We start from the raw sequence: 24,557 nt of genomic DNA, 5'->3' as shown, positions 1-24,557 counted from the left end.
CCTAGCAAATGCATGGACGGTGGGGATGTTGAGGGATGACAAAAGAAAGTAATCGGATCCGATCGAAAGTAAAATCATAAGAGTCAGTCTTAGAAAGTCACGCCTAGAGTTCGGAAGTAGATTGTAAAGTGTATTGATGTTAGAAAAAAAATAAAGTTTTCTTTTTTTATTTTTTACCTCAAATTCCTTTTTTATTTTGTTATTTTACGTGACACATACATCGACACTCTGTGTTACCACAGATTTTATACGAAATAGTGAAATTGGAAATTGAATACTGTATTCAGAGTTAAAATATAATGCTATATGGAAATGAAATAGCACTTCAAAGACTTGATAGATTTCGTTAATAAAATAAAGCAAAATAAATCTTTAATTCACTCACTACGAATTTATGGTATTGATTAAAATCAATGAATGTAGAGTTACTTCCGATTAAGGGTACAACTGTTATAAATTAAGAGCATAATTACATTGAATTAATGGGAAAATGTTGTTATAAATTATTGGTATAACTGTTAAGAATTAATGATGTAATTGTTTTAGATTAATGGCTTAAATGTTATAAATTAATGGCTTAGAAGGTATAAATGAATAGCTTAAATGTTATAAATTAATAGTTTAAATGTATAAAATAACAGTTTAAATGTTGTACATTATTGGCTTAGATGTTGAAAATTAATAGCTTAAATGTTATAAATTAATGGCTTAAATGTTATAAATTAATAGTTTAAATGTTATAAATTAATGGCTTAAATGTATAAAATAATAGTTCAAGTATTGTAAATTAATGGCTAAGATGTTGTAAATAGCCTAAATGTTATAAATTAATAACTTAAATGTATAAAATAACAGTTCAAATGTTGTAAATTAATGGCTTAGATGTTGTAAATTAATAACTTAAATGTTATAAATTAATAGCACAAATGTTGTTGAGAATTGTGGATCTTTGAAGTCGAAATAATGTTATAAGAACACTAAATTTATACTGAGGATTAATTTTAAAATAGTAATATATTTATTTCATGGACGATTTCTTATATATTCATTGATACACACTTGCACGCGTCTCAGCACTTTCTTCTATACCCGACTGTTAACCGACTGAACAGTTTACATTCATCTGTTTTCGAGACGCCGCGCACACACATACATCCACACGCTGATATTCACATACAAGTATCTCTACTACACATTTAACCCAGTCCAACACAGAAAATTATACATATCTCAACAAATGTTATAAATTAATAGTTTAGACGTTATAAATTAATTGCTTATATGTTATATATTAATGGCTTAAATGTTATAAATTAATAGCTTAAATATTATAAATTAATTTCTCAAGTATTGTAAATTAATGGCTTAGACGTTATAAATTACTAGTTACAATGTTGTTATTTGATATTTTTTTTTATTTACCTTATATTTAAATTCTTCTTGGATGTTCACTGTCCGGAATTTCAGGCACGAAAGAGCTCGCGCGCGACTTCCGCATTCCTTATATATCTTGACAAGGTGTCGAGATGTCAATAAAACGTTAACGATCTCTTGACATAGCGAAGGACGGGTTTTCCATGATAACAAAATCAAATTGAACAATTTCTTAATTTTTATCGTAAATTGGCGCCTTCGACGATTTAATACGGTATCCATTTTTATCATTTTAATAGTTTCTACAAACTAAGACTAAATTCACACCTCCTTGATACTAGTTTTCGACTATCAATTAGTTTGAACAAAAAGGGAAAGGAGCCTAACGGCAGTCGATGACGTTACTGTGAAATATGTTATGGTATTTAAATAATCAGCCAGATAAAATTCATATTAATCATTATATTATATTATCGATATTCGTTGAATCGAATTCGTTGAACAAAATATATCGTTAGAATCCATACAAAAAGCAAGAGATAATGCTTACAATAATGAACATTTGCTTATAGAAGAATACCAAATGATGACAGCGAAAAATGCGTGTGACACTACAGAATCAAAAACTTCAGCAGATCTTATGTCGAGAAATTTAGATGCTAATACACAAGAGAAGTCTTTAGAGAATAAAGATGACAAGAATCCATCTCCATCTATGTTAGATAGTAGTAAACGGAGCAGTCGTTATAATGTTGCTGCAAAGCCTGCTACTTCGCCAAAATTTGAAGAAATTGTTTATAATCAAACCAGACAATCAAACACAAATAAAATTTTGCGAAGCGCTTTAAAGACGAAATTAATCGAAGACAAGTCTGAAATAATTAATAAACAAAAGGCATCGGAAAATGTAGAAAATAAATTTGCCAAAGAAGAAAAGAGAGGTGTTAAACAAAAATCAATTTCAGATAATGAAAACGAAACAACTGATACTCGTCAACGAAGGGAAGTTCTTTTAACGAACACAGCTAGTGATAGCGATAGGTATAAATCTGTAGAAAATGATAATGCAGTAACGGGTGTAATAGCAACTAATGAAGCGAAACATAGAGGCAGACCTAGGAGACCGGATAAAGTCGAAGTTAAAAAAGATGAAGATACAAGGAAGATCCTACAAAATGAGAAGGGTGGATTAGAAGAACAAAGAAAACTCGAAGAAGATACAAAAGGAGAAACTGCAGAGACAGAAGTCAATTCAAAAGGTATATTAAATAATAAGTGCGATTTACTTGATACCGAAAGAGCTATTGAAATTAATGATACGGTTCAAGATATTAAATTTACTGAAGGTAGAAGCCGCACTCAAAATGATATGGAAGATGTAGTAGAAGATTCACAAGAATTATCTAATAAAACTAAGTTATCAGAAATAAGGATTGCACTTAACAAAATTGAATATACAAAAACTATTTTACGGAATAAAAAGAATTCATTCGAGAGAGAAAGAGGAGTAAGGAAAAAGAAGAAAATGTACAGACAGAAATTATTTCAAAAAATATATCAGATGATAAATGTGATTTGCTTTAGAAAAAAAAAAAAAAGAATATTATCCACAAACTACATTAGGAATTTATCTATTTTAGTGAGGAGAAAGAGAAAGGATAGAGGAGTTGATCAATAGACTGTGGATTTTGAAGCGTTTATGAAAAACTTACAATTTTAATAAAATATTCAATGTAAAGTCTTTGTTATAATATTCAGATAGATAGATGAAAAAAAACTGAATTTGCATAATTACTCATGGCTTATTGATCAATCATGCGACTCGTTCAGAGGTAACTCGAGTTGTAAAGGCGACAATTTATTAAAAATGGTATATCTGACGTACGATGCATTTGCTCATGTTAAACTATTTAAATAAGTATAAAAATCACGCGAAAAAAAATCTACTGAGAATAATGTTGAACTAGTTAATAATAATAAATCATATAGTGAAACACAAACCTTAAATCAAGATTTTAAGTTCAAAAAAAAAAAAAAAGAAAAAAAAGAAGAAAGAAGTTGATAAAATGACAGCAACATGTAGCAGCAGGCGAGAGAAAATAAGCCAAATTTCTAAAAGAAGAAACGATGCTCAAGAACTCGAAATTTCTCGAGTGGATATGCTAAACAACGAATTTAATGAACAGTTGAAAGAACGTGAAACAGCAATTACATCAAATTGAAACAGAAGACTTACATCAAATGTTAAAGCATCAATCGGAAATTCATAAAGTTACCTTAAATGAAGCAAGTTTGAAAATAGGAGAACTCTCTGATAAAATTAAATGTTTTAAAGGAAAAGATAGCCAGATACGGAAACGTAATGAATTACTCGAAGAAGAACAGAATAAATGGAGAAGTTTAGAAAAAATGATTACAGAAAAACTTGAAGAAGAAAAATCCCGTTAGGAAACAGCTGAAGACGAAGTGAGAAAGCTTTCCAAATATAACGAGCAACTTCTAAAAGATTATCAAGAAATCCATAAAAAAAAAAAAGAGAGAAAGGAAATACGCTGAGGTTGTTCATCATAATCACAGGTAAAGAATTAAACATGTACCTCAACTGAAAGATAAAATCAATCGACAGGATTTATATGCGAAGAACATAAGAACACAATATATAGAACAGCACAAGATGATCGAAAAGTTGAGAGCAAAAGGAAAACGTGTGCATAATAAAGGTAAAGAGAACACATAATGTATCTTCACCAGGGGCGCATGATCCAAAATTAAATAATAAAATAAAAGGTTTTGTTACTGAAAAGTTAGAGAGATTTCATGACAACAAAAGCATTGCCTGTGCAGAGTGCAGTGTATCAATGTGCACTAAAAATGCAAGCAACGTGACGATTACTTTTAGAACACCACAAGCACCACGAAAACACAATCAAGACCAAACAAGGTCAAGTTCAAAAGTGAAGTTACGTGAGCTTATTACTGCTAACGACCAAAAATTGAATTACGATCCCGAGCATCAACTCGCTGATCTTCAAGTAGAATGTTCCGACAAAGACAGGACGACACAAGAGTTCGAGAAGCACATAGAGGACATGAAGGAGGAAGTGCAAAAATTAGAATTGCAACTCGACGAGTTACAAAAAAAAACACACACACACACACGCGCACGTAAAAAGAGTTCAATCTTTTGGAATACAAATTGAAGAACTAACAATAAAATTAGAAGAAATAACATAAGTCACAAATATGAAGTTGACTTGCTGGAACAAAAAAAAAAGGCCAAACTTAATTCATGTGTTAGTAATTCAATGGAGGAACGTGAAGCTGGAGCTAAAGATGCAAAAGAGATAAAATGTAGTTCTTGAACCACAAGGACAAATAATCTGCCCTTCAATGTGAACTAAACGAACTAAAGGGTGAATATGAAAAAGTGGGTGATTTTGGATATAAATATGAAGAAGAAACTAATAAATTGAAACTGGATTTTGAAAAATAAGAAAAATGATCCTTGTCAATGAAAATAAATTTGAAATATTGCGTAGGGTAGAAATTGAAGGTAAAGTAAAAGATATGAACGAACAAAATAATTTTCTTAGAAAAGAACTGGAAAACGTCCAAAAACTTTCCAAAGATGTTAATAATCGCTTACTTGAGGCGAACCAAGAATTAAAAGATTCACATAGAAAACACACTCTTATTTGAAAATTGAAAAAAAGAGAAAAAAACACATCAGGAAGAATTAGGTGATATAATAAAACTTCATGATGAAGAAAAATATAAACTGATACAGCATTGGTGTTCTGTAGAATGTCAAACTGCCATAAAGGGTTACATTGATGGAAAAGTGCAGTAAATATTTAAATAACAATCCATGACTTCTTAAGTAATTGTAACAATCTTGATGTTTTACTATGGAACAACTAGATGAAGTGCACAGTGACATTAATAAAGTAGAATCATCGATAAAAGTAGATGTATCTTCTTCATTAATATCAGAATCAACGACTGATATTATAAAGAATGTGCATGATATTCCAGAAAATCAAAAAAAAAAAATAAGTCACAGGAATGTACAGATAATACAATTTAAGATGGTTTAGTAGTAAATAAATGTGATGTAACAGATTTAAATAAAAACAAAAAAAAATTTTTAAAGTAAGGAAAGTAGTGAGACAGAGAGCATAAAGAACGCTGCGATTAATGAAGTAGAACAAAAAATAATAAATAAGGACCCACAAATTGATGATCAATATAAAAAAAAAAAAAAAAAGATGAGAAATTTCAAGAAGAGCAAGCAGAGAATACAACTGAGATTGGAGATCATTCAAGATATGCAGGTGACACATCTTTAGATAAAGAAAGTACGAACGATGTTGAAATATTTAATACAAATGAGGGTGAACAAAACATTGAGAAACACAACGTTTGTACAGTGTTAAATATAGATACAGTTAGTGTTACTAATGCTCAGTGTCAAGCATTAATTAAAACACTTGGTGAAACTTTTGATGATAAAGCCCATACATTGCATGTCACGGATACAGACACAGATTTGTCTAAACTAGTTGATAGTAGTTCAGAAGTAATGGTACTGACTGTAGAAACTATTATATATTAATGATATGAATGAAAGTACAGAAGAAAATATTGTTTTAACTGTACGTGAAAAGGATGCTGTTGTAAATTCCAATGAAGAAAAAAAAATGTTTCTGCAGAACAAAAAGGAATGAAGAACGCTGAAATTGTAAATGAAGAATTTAATTCGATAGGTTAAGCACGAGAAAGTGATGGAACAATTATAGAAGTAATTTCAACAGAAATTGTGGCCCAAGAAGTTTCTGAAAATTGTAGCCAGAAATACAATTATGACATATTAAATCATACAAAGACAAGAAACGATTCTATAACTCCTATTACCTCAGGAGTAATTAGTGATCTAGAAACTGCAGATGACATTGATATTAAAGAAAAGAATAACAAGAAACAACAAATGGAAATGGCAAGATTGATCTTTTGATAGTTCACATAAAATTAATGTAGAAAAGAAAATTATTCATAATAAAATTGTCGTACTTATACATGTTGCTAATACAGAAGGAAGGAATAAATCTATAAGTGAAGCAGATAAAGTGCGCATAACTAACAAAAGAAGTGTCATTCAGGATATCTTTGATGATTGGGGCATTGAAAATGCAGAAGATGACAGTCAGTCGGTATCCAAAGCTCCAGATACTGTGGAAATTGAATTGAAAAGTTTACTAAATGACACAAAAACACGAACTATAGAGGAAAGCATAGTTGTACTGGTTGAAGAAGAAATTACATGCATGGAAAAAGAACCAGTTGTAGATGCTGAAAAGGCTTTAGAAGTTGCTAAACAAAACAAAGAAATGCAAGTATCAAAGGAACAACTGGATAACAATCAAACTATAAAGAAACAACAAGATAGTATAAAACCATTACTCAAAGACCACTAACTCATTCTATATCACAGGCTGTTAGAAAGTCTACAAAAGATTCAACACGTGATACTGCGGCATTTCGTCAAACTTAGCAAATTATCCCTATTAATCGTAGTCGAAATTTAGCCAGCCAACAACCTTCACAGGTTGAAATAGCAAAAGCATATACCACGACGAAGAAGAACAAGTACAAGTCGAGCCAGTCAGAGTCCAATTCCATCGCTCCATACTGAGGAAACACTAAGATTTTGGAGGACCAAAATCAATCTAAAGAGGGGGGTATGTGACATCAATCACATCTCAACCTACATCAGTGATAATACATCGACGGTCGACTTTCGAACACTTTTGGACACATCACCACCTTATCATCATAGCATACACCAAGACTGTGACGCACCTTAGTCCACATCAGAGATAGGATATGGACCCCTGACCTTTGGACACTTTTGGATACATCACCACCTTATCATCATAGCATACACCAAGGCTGTGATGCACCAAAGTCCACATCAGAGATAGGATATGGACCCCCGACCTTCGGACACTTTCTACATCATAACCTATACCTATCCCCTCAACATCCTAAAACCAAAACGTATATAAACCGAGACTTCACCCAGCTCGGGCAGTTCTTGTTCCTCTTCTAGTTGCTGTACTCATACAACCCCTATTCTCCGGTTCGGTGTTATTTTGTAAGTGTTTATAATAAAGTTTTATAAAGGAAAATAAGTAGTTGGGTTACGACTCAGCCTTCTTACTACCACCCAAGTACCAACTTTACGTGACAGGAGCCGCCTCGGACCTAAGACTGATAATATAGGACTTGGGTTAAGTAGTAGAAAGGTAGTCGCGATACACTGTGTGGTTTTTAATAGTTGTTCTTACACACGGTGTGTACGCGAACCTTTCCCACCAAACTAGATTAAGAGTGGGGCCGCTCCACTGGGATACGTCGCAAGAGAGGGTAGGAGATCCGACCGGCCTTGGATACAATGTCCGGCCGTGGGAGGGAGGAATCCGTCTTCAATGTCTGTGCCATGTACATAGCTTTGTTTCCCCCTCCTTCCATTGTGTCTAAGGCATGAGCCTGCTAGGTAAGCCTTACTGATGAGTCCACTAGCAGGCTCTGGACGAAACACACTTTTTTTCTTCTTTTTCTCCGTCTTCCTTCATATATCCGTGATTATTGTAGCCTGCTGGCTGTAGATGTCGCTTGCCGGGGTGTAGTACTGCTGTATTTCCTTCTTATTTAGATGTCGTGGAAGAAAAATCGGACTTTGGAAAAGTACGAGGCGCCAGGATTTGAACCCGGGATCCGAACGTTTGTACTCTATGGCGCTAACCACTGCGCTGTCGTCGTCCGACACTAGTTGGTTTCGAGTGGTGAGATTTGCGTTCTCGTGTGCCGCCACGAGAGGAAATCTCAGTGTGGGTGTGCTTTCTGAACGAAGAACGCGGATTCGTTGTCCACACTTTTCGTTAGGAAAGTGAGGGTGCCCATTGATTATAGCCAACGTTAATGAATGAAGATAGGAGGAGGAAGCCTCCTACCAACATGGCTCGTGGGTGACATTGTTTATTGGAAAAATAACTACCCGCTTTCTCCGTTATTTGTAAGAGTGCGCAATAAACCTAAGCATTGTTCTAAGGACCATCCATAAACCGAAAACACTTACAGGGTTAGAGATTCCTTCAAGCTATTAAGATTACGTCAAAGGATTCAGTTTATAGTATATAGTATGTAGTAGATCAGTATATAGTATATAGATATAAGTTTCAGACGGCGCACGGACCATCGTACGCGCCGTAACAGAGAGAGTTATAAGAATATACATAAAATGTAATTAAACATCGCAAAAGTAACTTAATTAGAAATGACTAGAATGATGTATAATATAATGAATTCAAATTGTCTAAAAAATATTACAAATTTATAGAGATCTTACTATAAAATGCTTTTAACAGAAGCTGATACAGTTATATAGCATTTTCAAGCATTTACGAACATTAATGTACGAATTTGAAATTAGCAATATTGAAGCGCGGTACTCGGAAAGACGAATGTACATGGATAATTGTATGCACTAATCAACGATACGGTTATAATTGCATGCTTGATAGAAAAATATCATCGTAAAATTGATATGATTTCATGGAAACGCGTCTAACTTGGTATCTCGAAAGTATCTTAAGCAAACTAATTAGCGTGCCTGTTATGTCTTTTAAAATGTAAATTAACATGTAACAAAGAAACCTTCATCAATTTGATTCGCTTCAAACTGCGCAAATAAGTAGTATAAATAATATTTGTGATAGATTTGGCATCAATTCCATGTTTCCTTTAATATTTGCCTTTAGAAAGTCCAATTCGTTTCACGAATATACAAATTACTAAAAAAATGTCTATATTAGTAATTTATTTATTTTGCATTAATCGTGACATGTTAGTTGCATTATGTTATATGTAAACTACCACAGAGGAAAAATGATAATCTTTCAGTTATTAGTTTTCTGATTTTAATGTCATTTTATGAGTACTTTAACACGAGGTACTTGTGAATGAAAACAACCAATTAGGTCTAAAAACATAAGCCTGTTACCAAGACTCTTATTAAATTGAACAAGCTTTTCAAAAATCGAACGTGTATATTAACGCGAACTTATTATTTGACTGATTTAACTGATTTGACTGACATCCGAAATTGGTGAGATCATATGAAATTTTGCTTTTCGCGGTTCGGTGTATAAGAACGCGTCACCGATTGCTCAACTTTCGATATAAAAAGCGGATCAAGTCTACCGGATCATCCTACAGACACGCATTAATTCGTAAGAGTTAGTCATCATCTGGATAATAATTATCTGAAGAAACTTTCAACGTGAAAATATAAAATTTTCATTGATTACATATTGCGTTCGCCATAATTGAAAAAATGGTAAACCTTCGATCTCATCTTTCTAATACACATTTTCTTTACCTTGTGATAAATAAATTCTTGGAAATTTAGGAAAATTTTCAGTGATCATTTTAAGGAATTTGACAAATTTCCAACGAGACTATGTGACACCGTTAGGTAAAAGTGATTCAAATGTAGTAGCGATATTAAACGAGAAATCTATAAAGGTGTCATTAGAAATTCTAAGAATGTCTCTGCATCTTTCTCTTAGGTATCACGCCAATAGTTTTCATTACCGTGATGTAATATTTATCATGCTTATTTTGTACGTAAAACGAATCGTTGGAATATTCCCGAAGCTAACGAAGCATTTCCCAAAAGTTAAACCGAAGAAATTAACGGGAATAGTTAAGTGAAATTTTTCCATTAACTTGCTGACCAACCGGCAAATAAAAAATCATAAAAATTGTTTCAATGTGTTGAGGTCACGCATAACTTCTTTTTTCATTGACGATTACCAAACAGGTAAAATTTCGAAATTGTACGAAGGCCACGTGACCAGATCGTATTGGAATTTGAAGTGCATGGAAAAAGACAACTCGAAGTACAAACCTTGAGCTGTACTACTCGAAGTACAAACGTGAACTAATGGATGCAGAAAAGCAATTAACGCCAAACATCCGAACAGCATCTTGGAGCCCGTCATTGTTCTGAAATAAAAGAAGTGACGAATTAAAAAGACGCAGGACTAATAATAATAAAGGAAACTTAGTTCGTATTATAAATTGAATTTACATCAGAAAAGAAGCACGATCAAGCGAAACAGATCGTAGAAATGACAAATATCATCGATATACGTTTCAGTGTAATTTCACTTTTGAAAATTATTTAGTTTAATACGATCGTATTCATCGCTCTGAAACTTTCATTGTGCTGCAATTTGTGCTGCGTCTTTTTAATTTCTCTATCTTTCTGTGTTTTCGGAAAAATTACTTGAAAGATTAAGAATTGCTTGCCTTATTTTATTTTCGATTAGTTAGGATTTGATTATTCCAGGTAAGCTTTATTATTTATAACAGGTTTTATCACTTGTTTATTATTTAGGAGTTTGTTATTTTAGGATTAGTACCTTTTAGGATTTCTTATCCTTCGAGTTTCTGTTTCAGATATCTAGGTCTATTTCAAGATGTTTTATTACATTAGGATTATTTATTCGATTAAGATAATTTAAGAGTTTCACAATGTACAAAGAAATAATCGCGTGAAATTTAGATTTATGCTTTAAACGTATTAAACACGCGGTAATTTCAATGTCTATAGCCTCGAACGTGTTCTGATTAGTTGTGTCATTGTCTGTGACATTGAAATCACAAAAATCCATTGCAAGTGTGCTGTCATGCAATGTGGATGTAATTGGGTTTTTTGGGTATTTCCTGTATCATCTGATTTGTACAGTACTATTTTAACGCAAGGACAGGAAAGTTATTATATATTTCCCGTCCATTATTTGAATCGTTGTGAAGTGTAACGAATTATATTCGATTCGAGGAGATGTTAATGAATTACCCATTTCATATGTCATTACATGGAAATAAAAATCATTGCAAAAATAATTGATCTAATGACAACGGAATTTCCAATATTTTTTTGTTTCGTCACGTCTTTTTCATAATATATCTTTTATAGGTACGTGATTTATTAATCGTTCGAATGGAAATAATTATTCGTATAATATTCAAATGATTCTAGCCATAAAATAAATTAAAACGATACCTGTAATGCAATCTGCGTATGACGTCAACCTCGATCTATGCTTATACAAGAAATTTTATCAATCAATGACTAGATATACAATAATCAAATATTATAAAATTTCCTGAAAACCTTTAGGTGTTAATATTAAGGTGTGAATATCTTTAATATTTGCAAGTTATTGTTTAGCGCTAATTAGTTAGAATGTAACAAGTGGTGTACCAGAATTGAGATAATTAAGCCACACGAACAATCTTATTTAGATCTTTTAAATTTTTTAATTCTCTTTTGCTGTAATACTTCGTAAAATTAATCTTCATTAGCTACTACACTTCACAGAATAACAAGAGATAATTTTTCTTATATAACGTTTCATTCATAAAATCTATCATTAAAGTATATCTTCATAAAAATATCATTCCATACTAACGGTATATTTGGTGTCATACGAGATAACAGTTACCAGTGATGACATATGTAACTTTATAAAGATATCTCGTTTTATTATATATTAAAAGAATGTACTCATTGCTGCTATATTTCAGATGAAAAAAAGGAGGCAATGATTTTACAGTAAAATCGTTCGTTTACAACTGATTCATTTACATTTCATGATAATACTGTGCATTCTGAATATGCTATGATTTGGTTTAAAATAATAAATAGTCCATTCTTGCATACTATTGCTCCAGCTTTACTTGTATTTTCGATATTGGTATAAATAGAAAGACAATTAATGTCGTTCGAGTCTATTTTCGGATCATTTATATTACGTTTAATCCATATAGTTATTATATGAGACATAGTATCGAAAAGTTTGGAAGAATAAAACGTTCGTACAGGATGTACATTTTATAAGAACTCCAACAAATCTGCGTGTGCACCTAAAATACAAACCGATAGTGATTGTTCATAAGTTTATATACATTATCTAATGTCAATCGAAGGTATCAATTCTTTTTCTCCATAAGAGTACTTTTTCATTTATATGTGTTCAAAAATACATGTGTTCAACCGTGAAGCATATGTCACCTACAACGAAAAAGAGTTTTCCTATACTTAATATTTCCTTTATATACCTATGAAAGTCTATTCTTCGCGTAGTATGAAATTATGAATAAATCTGGAATATTGTTCAATCTGAAAAGAAAAATAACTTATTGACATCATTCATTGATACGAGATTCAGAATGTTTGTTTTGTCTTGCAGAGAAAGAAGGCAGCCCTTTCTTTTAATGTGAAATAGAAAGCGAAAATTTGAAAACGGATTTTTTGGAAATTTACTTGCAAATATCGTTTTCAATATCGTGATTTTCTTCCCAATGGTACTGTACTTTCAAATTTTCCAGTATCCCTCTAAAAACAAAAACTCGAACCTCGTTATCATTAACATAGGCATTACAAGGAAGAGAAGTATTAGAAAGCAGCTCCTTTTTATTATGGATTTCTTTATAATCGTGTAAATAAGAAATTCCGGAAATTTTTTCCTCAAGAATTTAATTCTTGTGTTTTGATTGATAATTATTACACTGCATACTAACTTTTCGCATACTGTTCGCGTCTAACAATTTCCTAATAATAACTACTTCAAAATTACATATGTTCTTGCACGAATTCAAAAGTACGTATGATACAATTACAATTCATTCTAAAATAATAATTATTTAAAGATATTAAGATACTAATTAAACGTTTCACTATATTTCAAAATCTGGAACAACAAATTTTTATTTATAAAAAATGAAACTGTGTTTACATATTCTTTGTCATGATGCTATTTCTTATTACCATGTCGACATTTTTTAAAATTCATTTTGTTATCTCTACGCAATATGTAAATTCATATACTGCTTAATATTTTTTACATATTATCCATCCACCGCATGATATCTCCTGAAAAATCAAAATATTAATGTTATATTATTACAATGCTTCTTAAATTTCAATTTTTGACAAATTTGAAATCCAATATATTTTGCACAATTATTATTTATCAAAAAATTCTAAGTTAGTAACTTTCTTTTCAAATGGCAAATAACATATACTTTGACTTACCTGTAACTTTTTGCTCCTAATCATCATTTCCTCTTATAGAACATCATTATTGTTCTTATAATTACTACCAGTGTCATAGATATTGTAGTGGCTACAACTGAATTAATAGAAAATGATAAATAACTGTGTATAACACTAACACATAACTGTGTATAACAATGACACATAACTTTTACTTACATATCAGTCGATAAGGGATTACTGTGATATCCTGTTGATGTTTCTTAAGGCACTTGATTAGGTGCGATACGGTATCATTCCTTATGGTATACTGTAGATAAGTATTTTAGAAAATGACAAGAATAAATCTAAATTATTCAGAGGTTCCAGTTTCGGCTTAGACATAAATACAGGACCATTTGCAAAGAAGAAAGGGTGCGTTTCTACAGCCTCGTTATAGTAACCATGAATACCAATCTCTGAATTACTGGTTACTAAACATAAATATCCTATAAAATTTAATATATTTCTTTAATTTTTAATACATACATGAGTTAGTAGTTCTAAATTATGAATCATCCTACCTGTGATATTACACTTTTCCTTATAATATCATCACTCAAGTGAACAACATTAAGATCATGTAAACCATGTCATCCTATCTTACTGTGAAGATACTTAGTTATGTTATCTAACATCATAAAAATATCATCAAATTCAAGTCCTTTTATTCACATCACATGGCCACGACGATCTCGTTCTTCGTTATATAATGTTCTAAAATTTGTCATACATATAGGATGTACAAACCGTGATATCAAGGTATCAGTTCTTCCTTCCCAAGGGACAGTTTCATTAAAATTCTGATAGAATTAAAAATTAATTATTAATATTCTAACAATCATATATGTTAAATACATTATAGTCAACGATATATACCTGAGCGAATGTAGGGGTGATTCCTTGATAATTATAAATGTCATCAGCCCACATCATTGTGCCACTTCTTTGTACTCTAGCCTCTAGATTAACAGCCTAAACAAACATACAAAATTTTATAGAAGCTGTACAAAATATAGTATATACGCGCAATATTGAAGCGTTCAAGGGGATATAAAGGTAATGTACATCACATACACGTGTACTCTCATGCAACAAAATACAATTAGATTTAATAGTATAAGCTCTTTTATTCATCATAATAGATTGGAAATTTAAGTGTCTTACGAGGGTGAGTAAAAAGTTACCCGCTCTGTCGGTGTAGAATTTATTTTAAGCAATTGTCAAAAAAGACATACATCATTTTTTGACATAATCACTCAATTTCTGTATACACTTTGTCCATTTGCTGAAGGACCTTCGTATTTTCTCATTAAAAAATGTTTTGGGCTGAGCTGCGAACCACGAATGCATCGTCGTCTTCACCTTTTCATCAGCTTTCTCGGCATCCACCTCGCACAAATTTTTTAAAACCCAAATCTGTCGTGCACTATTGCATAAGCAGAGTCGTGGCTCATTTGCAAATGATTTGCCACATTATCCAGCTTCACTCGTCTATTCCATAGAGCATAAGTTCATGAGCACGTTCAATGTTGTCATCGTGGATGTGGACGGGCGTCCAGCTGTTTTTTCATAACACTTGTGCGATCTTCTTTGAACTTTTGTGCCCATTCAAACACACTTCGTGACAAAACACTTTCTCCATAATGTGCATTAAATCTTTGATAAATATAGGCATCAAACATAACCTCCGACCACAAGAAACGAATCACAGCATCCTTCACTGTTTTCCTGCAAATCACCATTGCAAAGCGCCATTACTCGCGCAACGGTCACAAACGAATTGACGTAACACAATGAAACCTACGCAGCAGCACTGAACAGATATTGACGTCATACGAAGAGTGCAGATGGATCAATACGGTCGACAGAAGTTTTAACTATCTGGAGTGCGGATAAATTTTTACCGAGAGTCGTATAGGAATCTATAATCTGTAAGTACACCTTTGGCTGAATGGAAATTTCTCTTACATATAGTCCAAAATGCAGAAACAGTGTATTGAATTGGAAAGTGATAAAAAATAAGTGAAGTTTCGAAGTTGCATGTGATTGCATGAGTACACAGGACGTTTTTAGCGAATAAAAAATAATTTTGAAAGACACGAGACTTATCTTGTATTTTATGTACTCTCTGTGTCCGAATTTCCAGAAGCTCTCTATCTTATGAAGTGTTTTAGATTAGCCGGAAAATTTTGTATGTACATACAAGAAGTATACGATCTAAGTGGAATATTCCATTATTCTCTTGATACAACAGAAACGAAATTTACAGAACTTCTCAGAAAGTTGGTTTATTATTACCAAATTAATAGAATTAATATACGTTTATCTTCTTTACATACCTAAGTCGTGGAGGTTTATCGTGCGTAAAAAATTAGTGTCGTTTCAAAGTTACATTTCGTACATTTTAAGCCTATAATTTGTAACGTACAAAACAATGTAAATTTGAGCTGTTTCTTATCTCCACAATAAGAAAATCCAACTTTACGTTTTTTACACAATGATATTTATGGAACAGTAATATCATATTATTGCATCGCTTGGAGAATGAAGTCAAGGTACGATGTGACCCTAGTGTAAACGCTGGGATACCCAGCTGTGCCGCACTTATAAGCATAAGACACAATACCTATTAAATACGAGGTTCATTCATGTTGTATCAGCAGTGGTCCTCCGCGGTCAGCCTGAAAGGATCGTTAAATTTTTAATCAAAGATACTGAAATATATCGATCGAATTGTATTGAAATTATACTTATATACAGTAATAATCTTCTATTGATTTGTGTATTGAAATACTCCAATTTATAATGTACATGTTATATGTATTTTGAGCAAAACTAAGATTAGAAGGAAATTAGATTAAATACCATAATGAGGTGTGAGAAGTGGGCAAGACTATTAAATTGTGTTTATCTATTATTTCTAATGTTTAAGACGTCGATTTGATGTTAATTCGAATTGACGTGTCTTCAGATACCGTATAGTTTGTAGTAACTCTATAACTTAATTACCGTACAAGAATCCTCTCCACCCTGAGCATGTTCGGCGCATATTATACCATCAGTGATATCAGGTGCATTAGGAAATTTGGAATAAGCTATTTTGCATTCGGCGTTCTTAATCACTGGCATTTGTACTTCCATTAATGCATTACGTCGTGGTCGTCCTACGAAGAAAATAAGAAAGATATTTAAGACTGGAACTGTTTAATTTTATTATAAAATTGATATCACTTACTATGTCTTAACGTTCCCCATCCAGCAACAAGGGGGTTATAGCCGACGAAGTTGCTCTTTCGTAGGGGCTCTTTCGTACAAATGGGATATACGTACCCTGAAAAATAAAAAAATAAATGAAAATGCAGGAAACGAATGACCAAAAGTATGAGAAAGAATTGTACACGCTTTATGACACAATATATGTGTACAGTAAGAAATTTCAGGATATGATACTTCAGTAATACTCAATAGCATATATACACACACACACACACACACAGATATATATATATATATATATATATATATATATATATACATATATGTCGGAGATGAAAGAACAGCGGAGCCTTTGGAATTTTGGATAATCCCGCAACATTGTAACCTAGAGTCTACTATAGCTGTAATTGAACAATTGTAGTTATTCAACCCGATTGTAATTGTTCGAGAGTCGTGATAATGAGCTTGGGCTCGAGGTGACAGTCAGTCGCCGAACGTAGCCGCGGTCACGGGATGAACGTTTTGCCTAACAAGGTATGGAGTAATTCTATAGCTCTCCTTAAAAGAAATATTCGGGGCGACACGAGACAATAAACATTCCAACGGTTTCTGTCCCGTGGCTCGCCACGTGCAGACCCTATTCTTCGAGTAAGATGATTGCCAGATGTCGATGCGTCTCCGCAGGACATGTTCGGCTAGCCCGAGAGCCCGTTATAAATCTTAAGGTTTAGTTAACTGAAGTCCTTCAAACAGACAAACAGTCTTTGTCCCAACTACGGGAAGATAGGGGAGACATATTTTTCAACTAGTGGCGTCTCCCACTAGCAACTTTCCCTCGAGGGCGGCTAACATCCTTTTCTAACCACCGATATGGAGATTGACCAATTAGCAGCAACGCCAATTTCCCTTACTTTCTGAACGAAGGCTTTTCTCGACGAATCCGATGATCTCGTGTCCTTAGACACACCCCAATATAGTTTTCCTCTGTGGCATCATCGGGACAGGAAAGGCATTCTCGTTCGCGATCTCAATGATGAAAGGAGTAACCCTTTACGACCAGTGAATATCACGCATCCGACTTAGATTTTGTGAGTACGTTCATCTATCATCCCGTCGACCGCGGATTCGTTATTGAACCTAGGATCATTGTCATTAGTTTCTCGAGTGCCTAACTACCACGGTTACTTGTCCGGCTCAATAATAATCGTATTTGCACTAGCCGATGTCTTCTCTATTGCACAACGACAACGTGTAACCCAAACGAAGATTCGTTTCACGCCCCTAACCCTAATTCTAATGTCCGCACCGACATATATATATATATATATATATATATATATATATATATATATATATTGAGGACTTACTCGAAAATGGCACCTCCTCCACCAATCTAAGAATGGCAATATTATGATTGTGTATGTTTTCTATTCCATCCATATGTGCACAATGTGCTGCGGTCCAAACATGCCTAGCCGATATCAGGGAACCTCCGCACTTCCATAGTGGTTTGTCTGGGTTTCGGGGATTACGAAAACCTAATGCAGCGATCCATGGCCAAGCGCCTAAAATGCAATAGTCATAGTTGTGAATATACATAATTTTTTCTCACATAATGAGTAACAACGATTATTACCTATTCGATATTCGATCATACAGCAGACGATAAGTATATACGTACAAATACTCTGAAATAGAGATTTGATAAAGACAGAAATTAAATTTTTATTCCAGTGGAATACAAATTATTAAATAATTCTATATAATTTCTATTTGAACTATACTGAACTATAAAGTTCAAACGTGTAATTTCTGCCCTAACAGTTTTTGATCTCTATCCATATTATTACTCCTATATCAATTTTTTATTTCAAGCAAAAAGATACTCTTCCTAACATGAAGTAAAAGAAAGAAATAATTCAAGTTAATAAGTAAAGTTACTACTGATAGAATCATAGCATTATTATTTAGTCTAATTGAAATGTACATTGATGTGCTGTTTAATGCCTTTAAAGTTCATTCTTTGCAGTAAATGGCTTATTATTAATCGGAAAGAAAGACATAAAACGTACCAAGTTCAGCTGGTTTACCATCGACCACCCTGGTATGAGAGACGTTGCTAAAACCACAGTATGGTGGTCGCAAAGCCTTATACTTATACACAGTTTTTATTAAAATTTCTCTCTTCTCTTTGTTTGGATCGTTCCGGCAGCAAACGATCGTAACATTGCCCTGGTATCTGCACACTGATCGTCTATAAAAATCGGTGGCTGTACGGTACTGTATCTGCCATATTTCTTGCAGAGGTTTACATTTTCTGTAGTCAAGGCACCTGCCTTCTTGATTGTCCGGTGTGGTACATTCTGGATTAAACAATTTTAAAACATTTATACAGTTCAAAGATGCGTAAGAAAGCGACACCGATTACTCAACTTTCGAAGTAAAAAGCCGATCAAGTCCACCGGATTGCCCTACAGACACGTATTAATCCGTAAGAGTTAGTCATCATGTTGATAATAATTATCTAAAGAAACTCACGTGAAAATATAAAATTTTAATTGTTATATTAATAATTTAATTATAATTTAATAATAATAATTTAATTTAAAATGAGTGAGGGCTAGGAGATCATTTGGATCGGTGGAGATAGGAGTTAGCGGGCGGGAATTGAGGACTGCTTCTATTTCTATGATAAGAATATTACGGTGTTAAGCTCATATGTTTCTGTTTCTCCACTCGCGCTGCGCCATAATATCCTTTGATATTTCCGATCCTCTGGTCGTACGAGGAATTGCCGATACATTTTCTCGATGTCGCCAGTGAGTACGAACTGATGAGTGCGGAATCTAATTAATATACAAAATAAATTGTGAATTGATTCGAGAATATAGGATTTCCCCATTTTCATGATTATCGTGATTTTTGTATAAATATATTTTTTAACATACTAATAATTAGGTACTTATAAATTAGTATTATCAATTATTTTGCATTTATAATTCCGCCTCTAGTATAAGTGTTAATTGAAAACTAACTTTATGTTTCAAAAAGTACTAGCAAAGTCGTTGAGTAACAAGCCACTGATGCTAACACAAATAGCATTGTCGTAATTAAATATTTCTAAATATTCATTTTTCATTTTGAACCTGTAGAAACAATTTATTATATATACTATTAGCTAAGTAATTGCATATTTAATTAAGTCGAAATATAAAACTTAGTTATTTTGATAATTTAGAAAATAAAAAACTGACAAAAATTTCAATTTAATTTATGGTTGGAACAAAAGACAGTTATTTTTCATTAATTGAAATATTGCAATGCAGAGTACTTTCCAAAATACGCCGAGAGTATTCCTGATGGTGAAACGAGCGTTGCTTTATCGAATGCAGCTAAAGAAAACAACATCTATGTAGTTGGTGGTACGATGCCTGAAATAGAGGGCGATAAATTGTACAATACCTGTACTATTTGGGGTCCCGATGGAACTTTGATAGCAAAACACCGAAAGGTAAGTAATATATTCCTTTATGGCTTTGAATTTGAAAATATTGGGGTGAAGAAAGTGACTCTATCTAGGAATAATTTAGGAATATACATATGTACATACGTATACTATAACCAATTCTATAATTTACGGTTTATAAAATACGTTATGATACGGGAAACGCCCATTTTTGTTGTAATGTGTTTGTTGTTGTATAAATTTTTCACATACGAAAATACTTATTTTTTCTCCTTTTTAAACATTATTAAATGATAAGATTTTTTAATAAAAGAAAGTGATAAAAACGCTGTCAGTTATTAAATAAAAAATAATTAAAGTTTAGGAGTTGGTAACTTTGATATTAAATTACAAAAGTTGCAGCAATATAATTAGCGACCACATTTTTATGTTATTAGGTACATCTATTCGACATCGACATTCCTAATAAGATTACTTTTCGAGAGAGTGATTCACTCAGTCCTGGTAACTCTCTAACGACGTTCGATGTGAAGGGCTGCAAAATAGGTATTGGCATTTGCTATGATATTAGATTCGAGGAAATGGCACGCATTTATCGGAACAAAGGTACAGTAACTTAATCGATCAATACTTAACTAGCAAAAAATTAAATATCTTTCTTAAATATATTCTATATAAAATTAATATAATCTGTAACTCTGTATAAAAAGAAGCTTAATTTAAAAAACCAGTATATTTGCTGAAAATGAAACAAATAAAATAATTAAAAGCACAATAAGAGGACTGTCCTCGCATATTCAGAAATGATGGAATGTGGACCGTGCAACTACGAAGTTAATTGGTATTCGGTGGCTTCATATTTCCTGCTTCTCTGGGTTATGTTGCCAAATGCTGATATATCCAGCGGCATTCAATATGACCACTGGACCACTGCACTGGTCATTACTTCAGCGTTTCAGAGCGAATGATAATCAATTATACGTTGCCTGCATATCACCGGCTCGTGTTCCTTAAGCAAGTTACGTCGCATGGGGACATACACAGTTGACCAATCCCTGGGGAAAGATTCTTTACGATTTGGAAACTCAAGAGAATATGGCAGTCACCGATATCGGTAATTTACAGCTTAAAATTAAAAGCGAGAGATCCATGATGTAATTAATTTTTAGTCTCGTTAATTTATCGATTTAGCCATCTTCCTTTGTATTTATTGAATTTATTCGTAAGCATTACTTATTACTTCATATGTTTCTTTTTTCTATCAGATCTAAAAGTTGTTGAGGAAGTAAGGGCTCGGATACCTACATTTTCTCAGAGACGTACAGATTTGTACGACACTGTCTGTAAGAAGGAGTAACTCTACACTAAAACAGAAAATGTTTTTTTATAATATTTCTACTACGATATCCTTTTTTTGTGAATTATTACTAATTTCTTATCATTTGTACTAAATGAATGACTCAATTAAAAAAACTAAAACGTTATAAATAATAATCTGTATATCTTGTGTATCAACATGTAATTGGATATTATAATAATATAGGAATGCTATAATAATATAGGATAATAATATAGGAGAATAATAATATAGAAAAAAATACATGCTTTTAAACACCTTTAATATCGATCACATAAATTGTTATAATTCACAATGATTACGCATACATAAAAGACCCCTTGATAGTAAAATTTACGATCAAAAGGCAATTACGTATCGTTTAACAACATTTAATTTATAACACCTTTTAAACATTTAGACAGATTAACACATAACACTTCTTATATATAAACATCAATTCGAAGTTATCAGCTTGGAGAAATTGGTCGATTAATACCTGTAGATTGTCTCGATGAAAGAATTAAAGAGAGCAAAAACATGATAATGCCGCTAATATAATATTCCTTCTTTCTTGTATCTGTCTGCCTCTCAGGTCGTTTTACTAATTACAATAAGTAATTTCGACTTCTTTGCGCTCTCTTTTAACGCATTCGAGACCGAAAGAAATTCATATCAGTCAGTAGGCAAGGGTATAATATACATATTTTATATATAACTTATGTAGTAATGTATATATCATGTTAATTTCATATTTTTTTCAATATAGAATTATTGATATTATATATATATATATATATATATATATATATATATAACTGTACATAATACATTATAGAATAACATAGTATATAATTTTATATTTTAAAAATATGAGGCATACTATTTAAGATTGTCATCGATTTAAAATCAAAGTATGAAAAGGATACCCTGGAGAGAGTAAAACACAGAATCATTCCAACTAAACATTCAGATCGTACCGACACCTAGGTATCGTTTTACAATTAAATCTCGGTCTCGAATGGATTAAAATGAAATACATACTTGCAGCTTCAACATCTTCAATATCGAGGAGATTCAAACTTTACAAATAAAAGCGGCCTGTTCCCCTTTCCACGACAGACTCTCATACCATATCCGCTCTTATCCAGGCTTTTACTTGAAACCAGCAATGCGTTCATTTACAATTTAAATTTACCCGGACCATCTACTGAATCGTCAGCCTTTTATAAATATATAATGAACCCAGAACATGTGCCTGTGCCCCTGGTATCGATGTTCGGCTTGTGATGTTCGTACCGGAACCTTCGCACAATTTCAATTTGTCACGCGTGAACATCGATTCTTCCAAGGGTCACAGCTTTATGCGGCTAAATCCTTTAGAACGATTAAAATGATACTAATGATATGGTATTTTTTACAAAGATTTAACATATCCATAAAATAGGAAGTTTCGTGCTCTCCTATTTTATATTAATTATAAATTAATAAGTTTTATATGTGTTATTTATAGATCTAATAAATTTTGTATTGGTTTACAGCAGGTGCTCCGGGTATAAACAGACGACAAACGAACAAATAGAAATTCAAACTATTGTCGTTGTTTAACTCGCATGGGACTATAAGCTCGAATTGGACTTAAACGTTACGATCGTCGAGAATAATTACTATATGTACCCTGTACGACGGGCAGAGAATCTTAAGTTATTAACGGCAATTCCTTTGTGCATAATTCAGGTTTATTAACAACCTGTAATGGATAATCATCGATGAACTCTTTTTGAATAAAGTTCACATTTATAAAGCAAACACTATAAAATACGACAGGACAATTGTAATCGATAAATGACATTTTATTAGGATATTATAAGAAGCTAAGATATCGAGGTACATTAAAATTGAGTCCGCTGCAACCCTCATGACATTTAAAATCCTACGCGTATATTGAGTAAAGTTGTTATATTAAATATAATCATATTAAATACAAGCTCGTCCGCTGGATTCCCAAATTATTTGGTTAAATACTTTGAATACGAGAATACCGAGTGTTAACAGTAGTAAATCCTCTATATGGTATGTCTACTTTGCTATCTTGAATAGGTAAATAACATTTCACTTTAACGCATTTAACCAATATTAACATTTAACATTTAACCAATATTATACGCATATGCACATAATGTTACTGTTACATATAATGATATATACGTAGATATACACGTTAATTAAATCCTCTATATGGTATTTTTATATCAGTATCGTAAACATTGTAAACCGGAAATCTTTTATTACACGCGTACATATACAGTCAATATTATTGTTACATATAGTGATACATACGTTGATCCACACATTAATTAAATCCTCTATATAGTATTTTTACTTTGCTATCTTGAATAGATAAATAATCTCGAATATAGACATACAGGTACAGTTACGTTGATATACACCTTTGTACAAGGTGTCAAAAAATTTTTTATCACAGCGTTTTTTTAAGACGATTTTATAGCTTCGAAATTCATCTTGACACGATTTTCAATGTCAAATTATTTTTCTATTGCATCATGTGATACTCATTAGGAGGAACAAAACTTCTGTTTTCTTAGAAAAAATGTTTGAGATTTCATTAATTCCTAGATTGATTTTATTTATACTTTAAGGTCAGATATGACATCAAATAATGTCAATACTAATATCTAGTTATTTGTCAATTTACAGCATCTGAAAAACAAGACATCTTCGAGACAGCGTGGGTTTTCTTTCCAACTTTCTTAACTTTCAACAATAAAATTGTGCAGGACCGAGCAGGAATGCATTGGCGAGGTTCAGAGTTGATCGAGACGTCGAAGCATAGAGTCGTTAGAATTGAGTTGCGAGTGTTGTCGAGTGTTAGAGTTGCTAGTGAGAGAGAGAGAGTTACCAAATAGTTGTCAAGTTATTTGATGTAAATACGAGCGTTGCATTTAGTTTTCCTGTTAATCAAACATCGTTTCTCT

General features: G+C 32.5%; 2 protein-coding genes and 1 long non-coding RNA gene across 5 annotated transcripts; 1 reads left to right on the top strand and 2 right to left on the bottom strand.

The window, feature by feature from the left end:
- Positions 1–13,183: 13,183 nt before the first annotated feature.
- LOC143304664 (uncharacterized) lies at positions 13,184–15,306 on the bottom strand. Its single transcript, XR_013061320.1, has 6 exons — positions 14,728–15,306; positions 14,420–14,515; positions 14,065–14,343; positions 13,721–13,989; positions 13,541–13,637; positions 13,184–13,378 (listed from the first exon to the last, which is right to left on the bottom strand). It is a non-coding gene; the product is annotated as an uncharacterized LOC143304664 (long non-coding RNA).
- A 61-nt stretch (positions 15,307–15,367) lies between these two features.
- LOC143304655 (omega-amidase NIT2-A-like) lies at positions 15,368–23,573 on the top strand. 3 transcript variants are annotated; one of them, XM_076627161.1, is made up of 5 exons: positions 15,368–15,474; positions 20,086–20,270; positions 20,663–20,831; positions 21,027–21,339; positions 23,106–23,573. In XM_076627161.1, the coding sequence occupies exons 2-4, from the start codon at positions 20,187–20,189 to the stop codon at positions 21,191–21,193; spliced, it is 420 nt and encodes a 139-aa protein (XP_076483276.1). In that variant the 5' UTR covers positions 15,368–15,474; positions 20,086–20,186; the 3' UTR covers positions 21,194–21,339; positions 23,106–23,573. The 3 variants fall into 3 exon arrangements, with proteins under 3 accessions (XP_076483276.1, XP_076483275.1, XP_076483277.1); XM_076627160.1 differs by having other exon boundaries at positions 23,103–23,573; XM_076627162.1 differs by lacking the exon at positions 21,027–21,339 and having other exon boundaries at positions 15,371–15,474.
- LOC143304663 (venom serine protease Bi-VSP-like) lies at positions 16,441–18,209 on the bottom strand. Its single transcript, XM_076627176.1, has 3 exons — positions 18,127–18,209; positions 16,779–16,874; positions 16,441–16,707 (listed from the first exon to the last, which is right to left on the bottom strand). The coding sequence occupies exons 1-3, from the start codon at positions 18,197–18,199 to the stop codon at positions 16,538–16,540; spliced, it is 339 nt and encodes a 112-aa protein (XP_076483291.1). The 5' UTR covers positions 18,200–18,209; the 3' UTR covers positions 16,441–16,537.
- Positions 23,574–24,557: the final 984 nt, after the last annotated feature.

This window comes from Bombus vancouverensis, unplaced genomic scaffold (assembly GCF_051014615.1).
Source record: "Bombus vancouverensis nearcticus unplaced genomic scaffold, iyBomVanc1_principal scaffold0045, whole genome shotgun sequence".
Classification (NCBI taxonomy): domain Eukaryota; kingdom Metazoa; phylum Arthropoda; class Insecta; order Hymenoptera; family Apidae; genus Bombus; species Bombus vancouverensis.
Note: the sequence above shows the minus strand (reverse complement) of the source record. Positions and strands in the feature narration are given on the sequence as shown.

Excerpts from the sequence above, each read along its gene's own strand:
- LOC143304663 (XM_076627176.1), bottom strand. The coding sequence starts at position 18,199 with ATGGATGGAATAGAAAACATACACAATCATAATATTGCCATTCTTAGA. Across the intron at positions 16,875-18,126 it reads GGAGGAGGTGCCATTTTCGA|GGTACGTATATCCCATTTGT; the intron begins GTAAGTCCTCAA and ends TTTATTTTTCAG. Across the intron at positions 16,708-16,778 it reads ATGGGGAACGTTAAGACATA|GACGACCACGACGTAATGCA; the intron begins GTAAGTGATATC and ends TTTTCTTCGTAG.
- LOC143304655 (XM_076627161.1), top strand. The coding sequence starts at position 20,187 with ATGCCTGAAATAGAGGGCGATAAATTGTACAATACCTGTACTATTTGG. Across the intron at positions 20,271-20,662 it reads TGATAGCAAAACACCGAAAG|GTACATCTATTCGACATCGA; the intron begins GTAAGTAATATA and ends TTATGTTATTAG. Across the intron at positions 20,832-21,026 it reads ACGCATTTATCGGAACAAAG|AAATGATGGAATGTGGACCG; the intron begins GTACAGTAACTT and ends TCGCATATTCAG.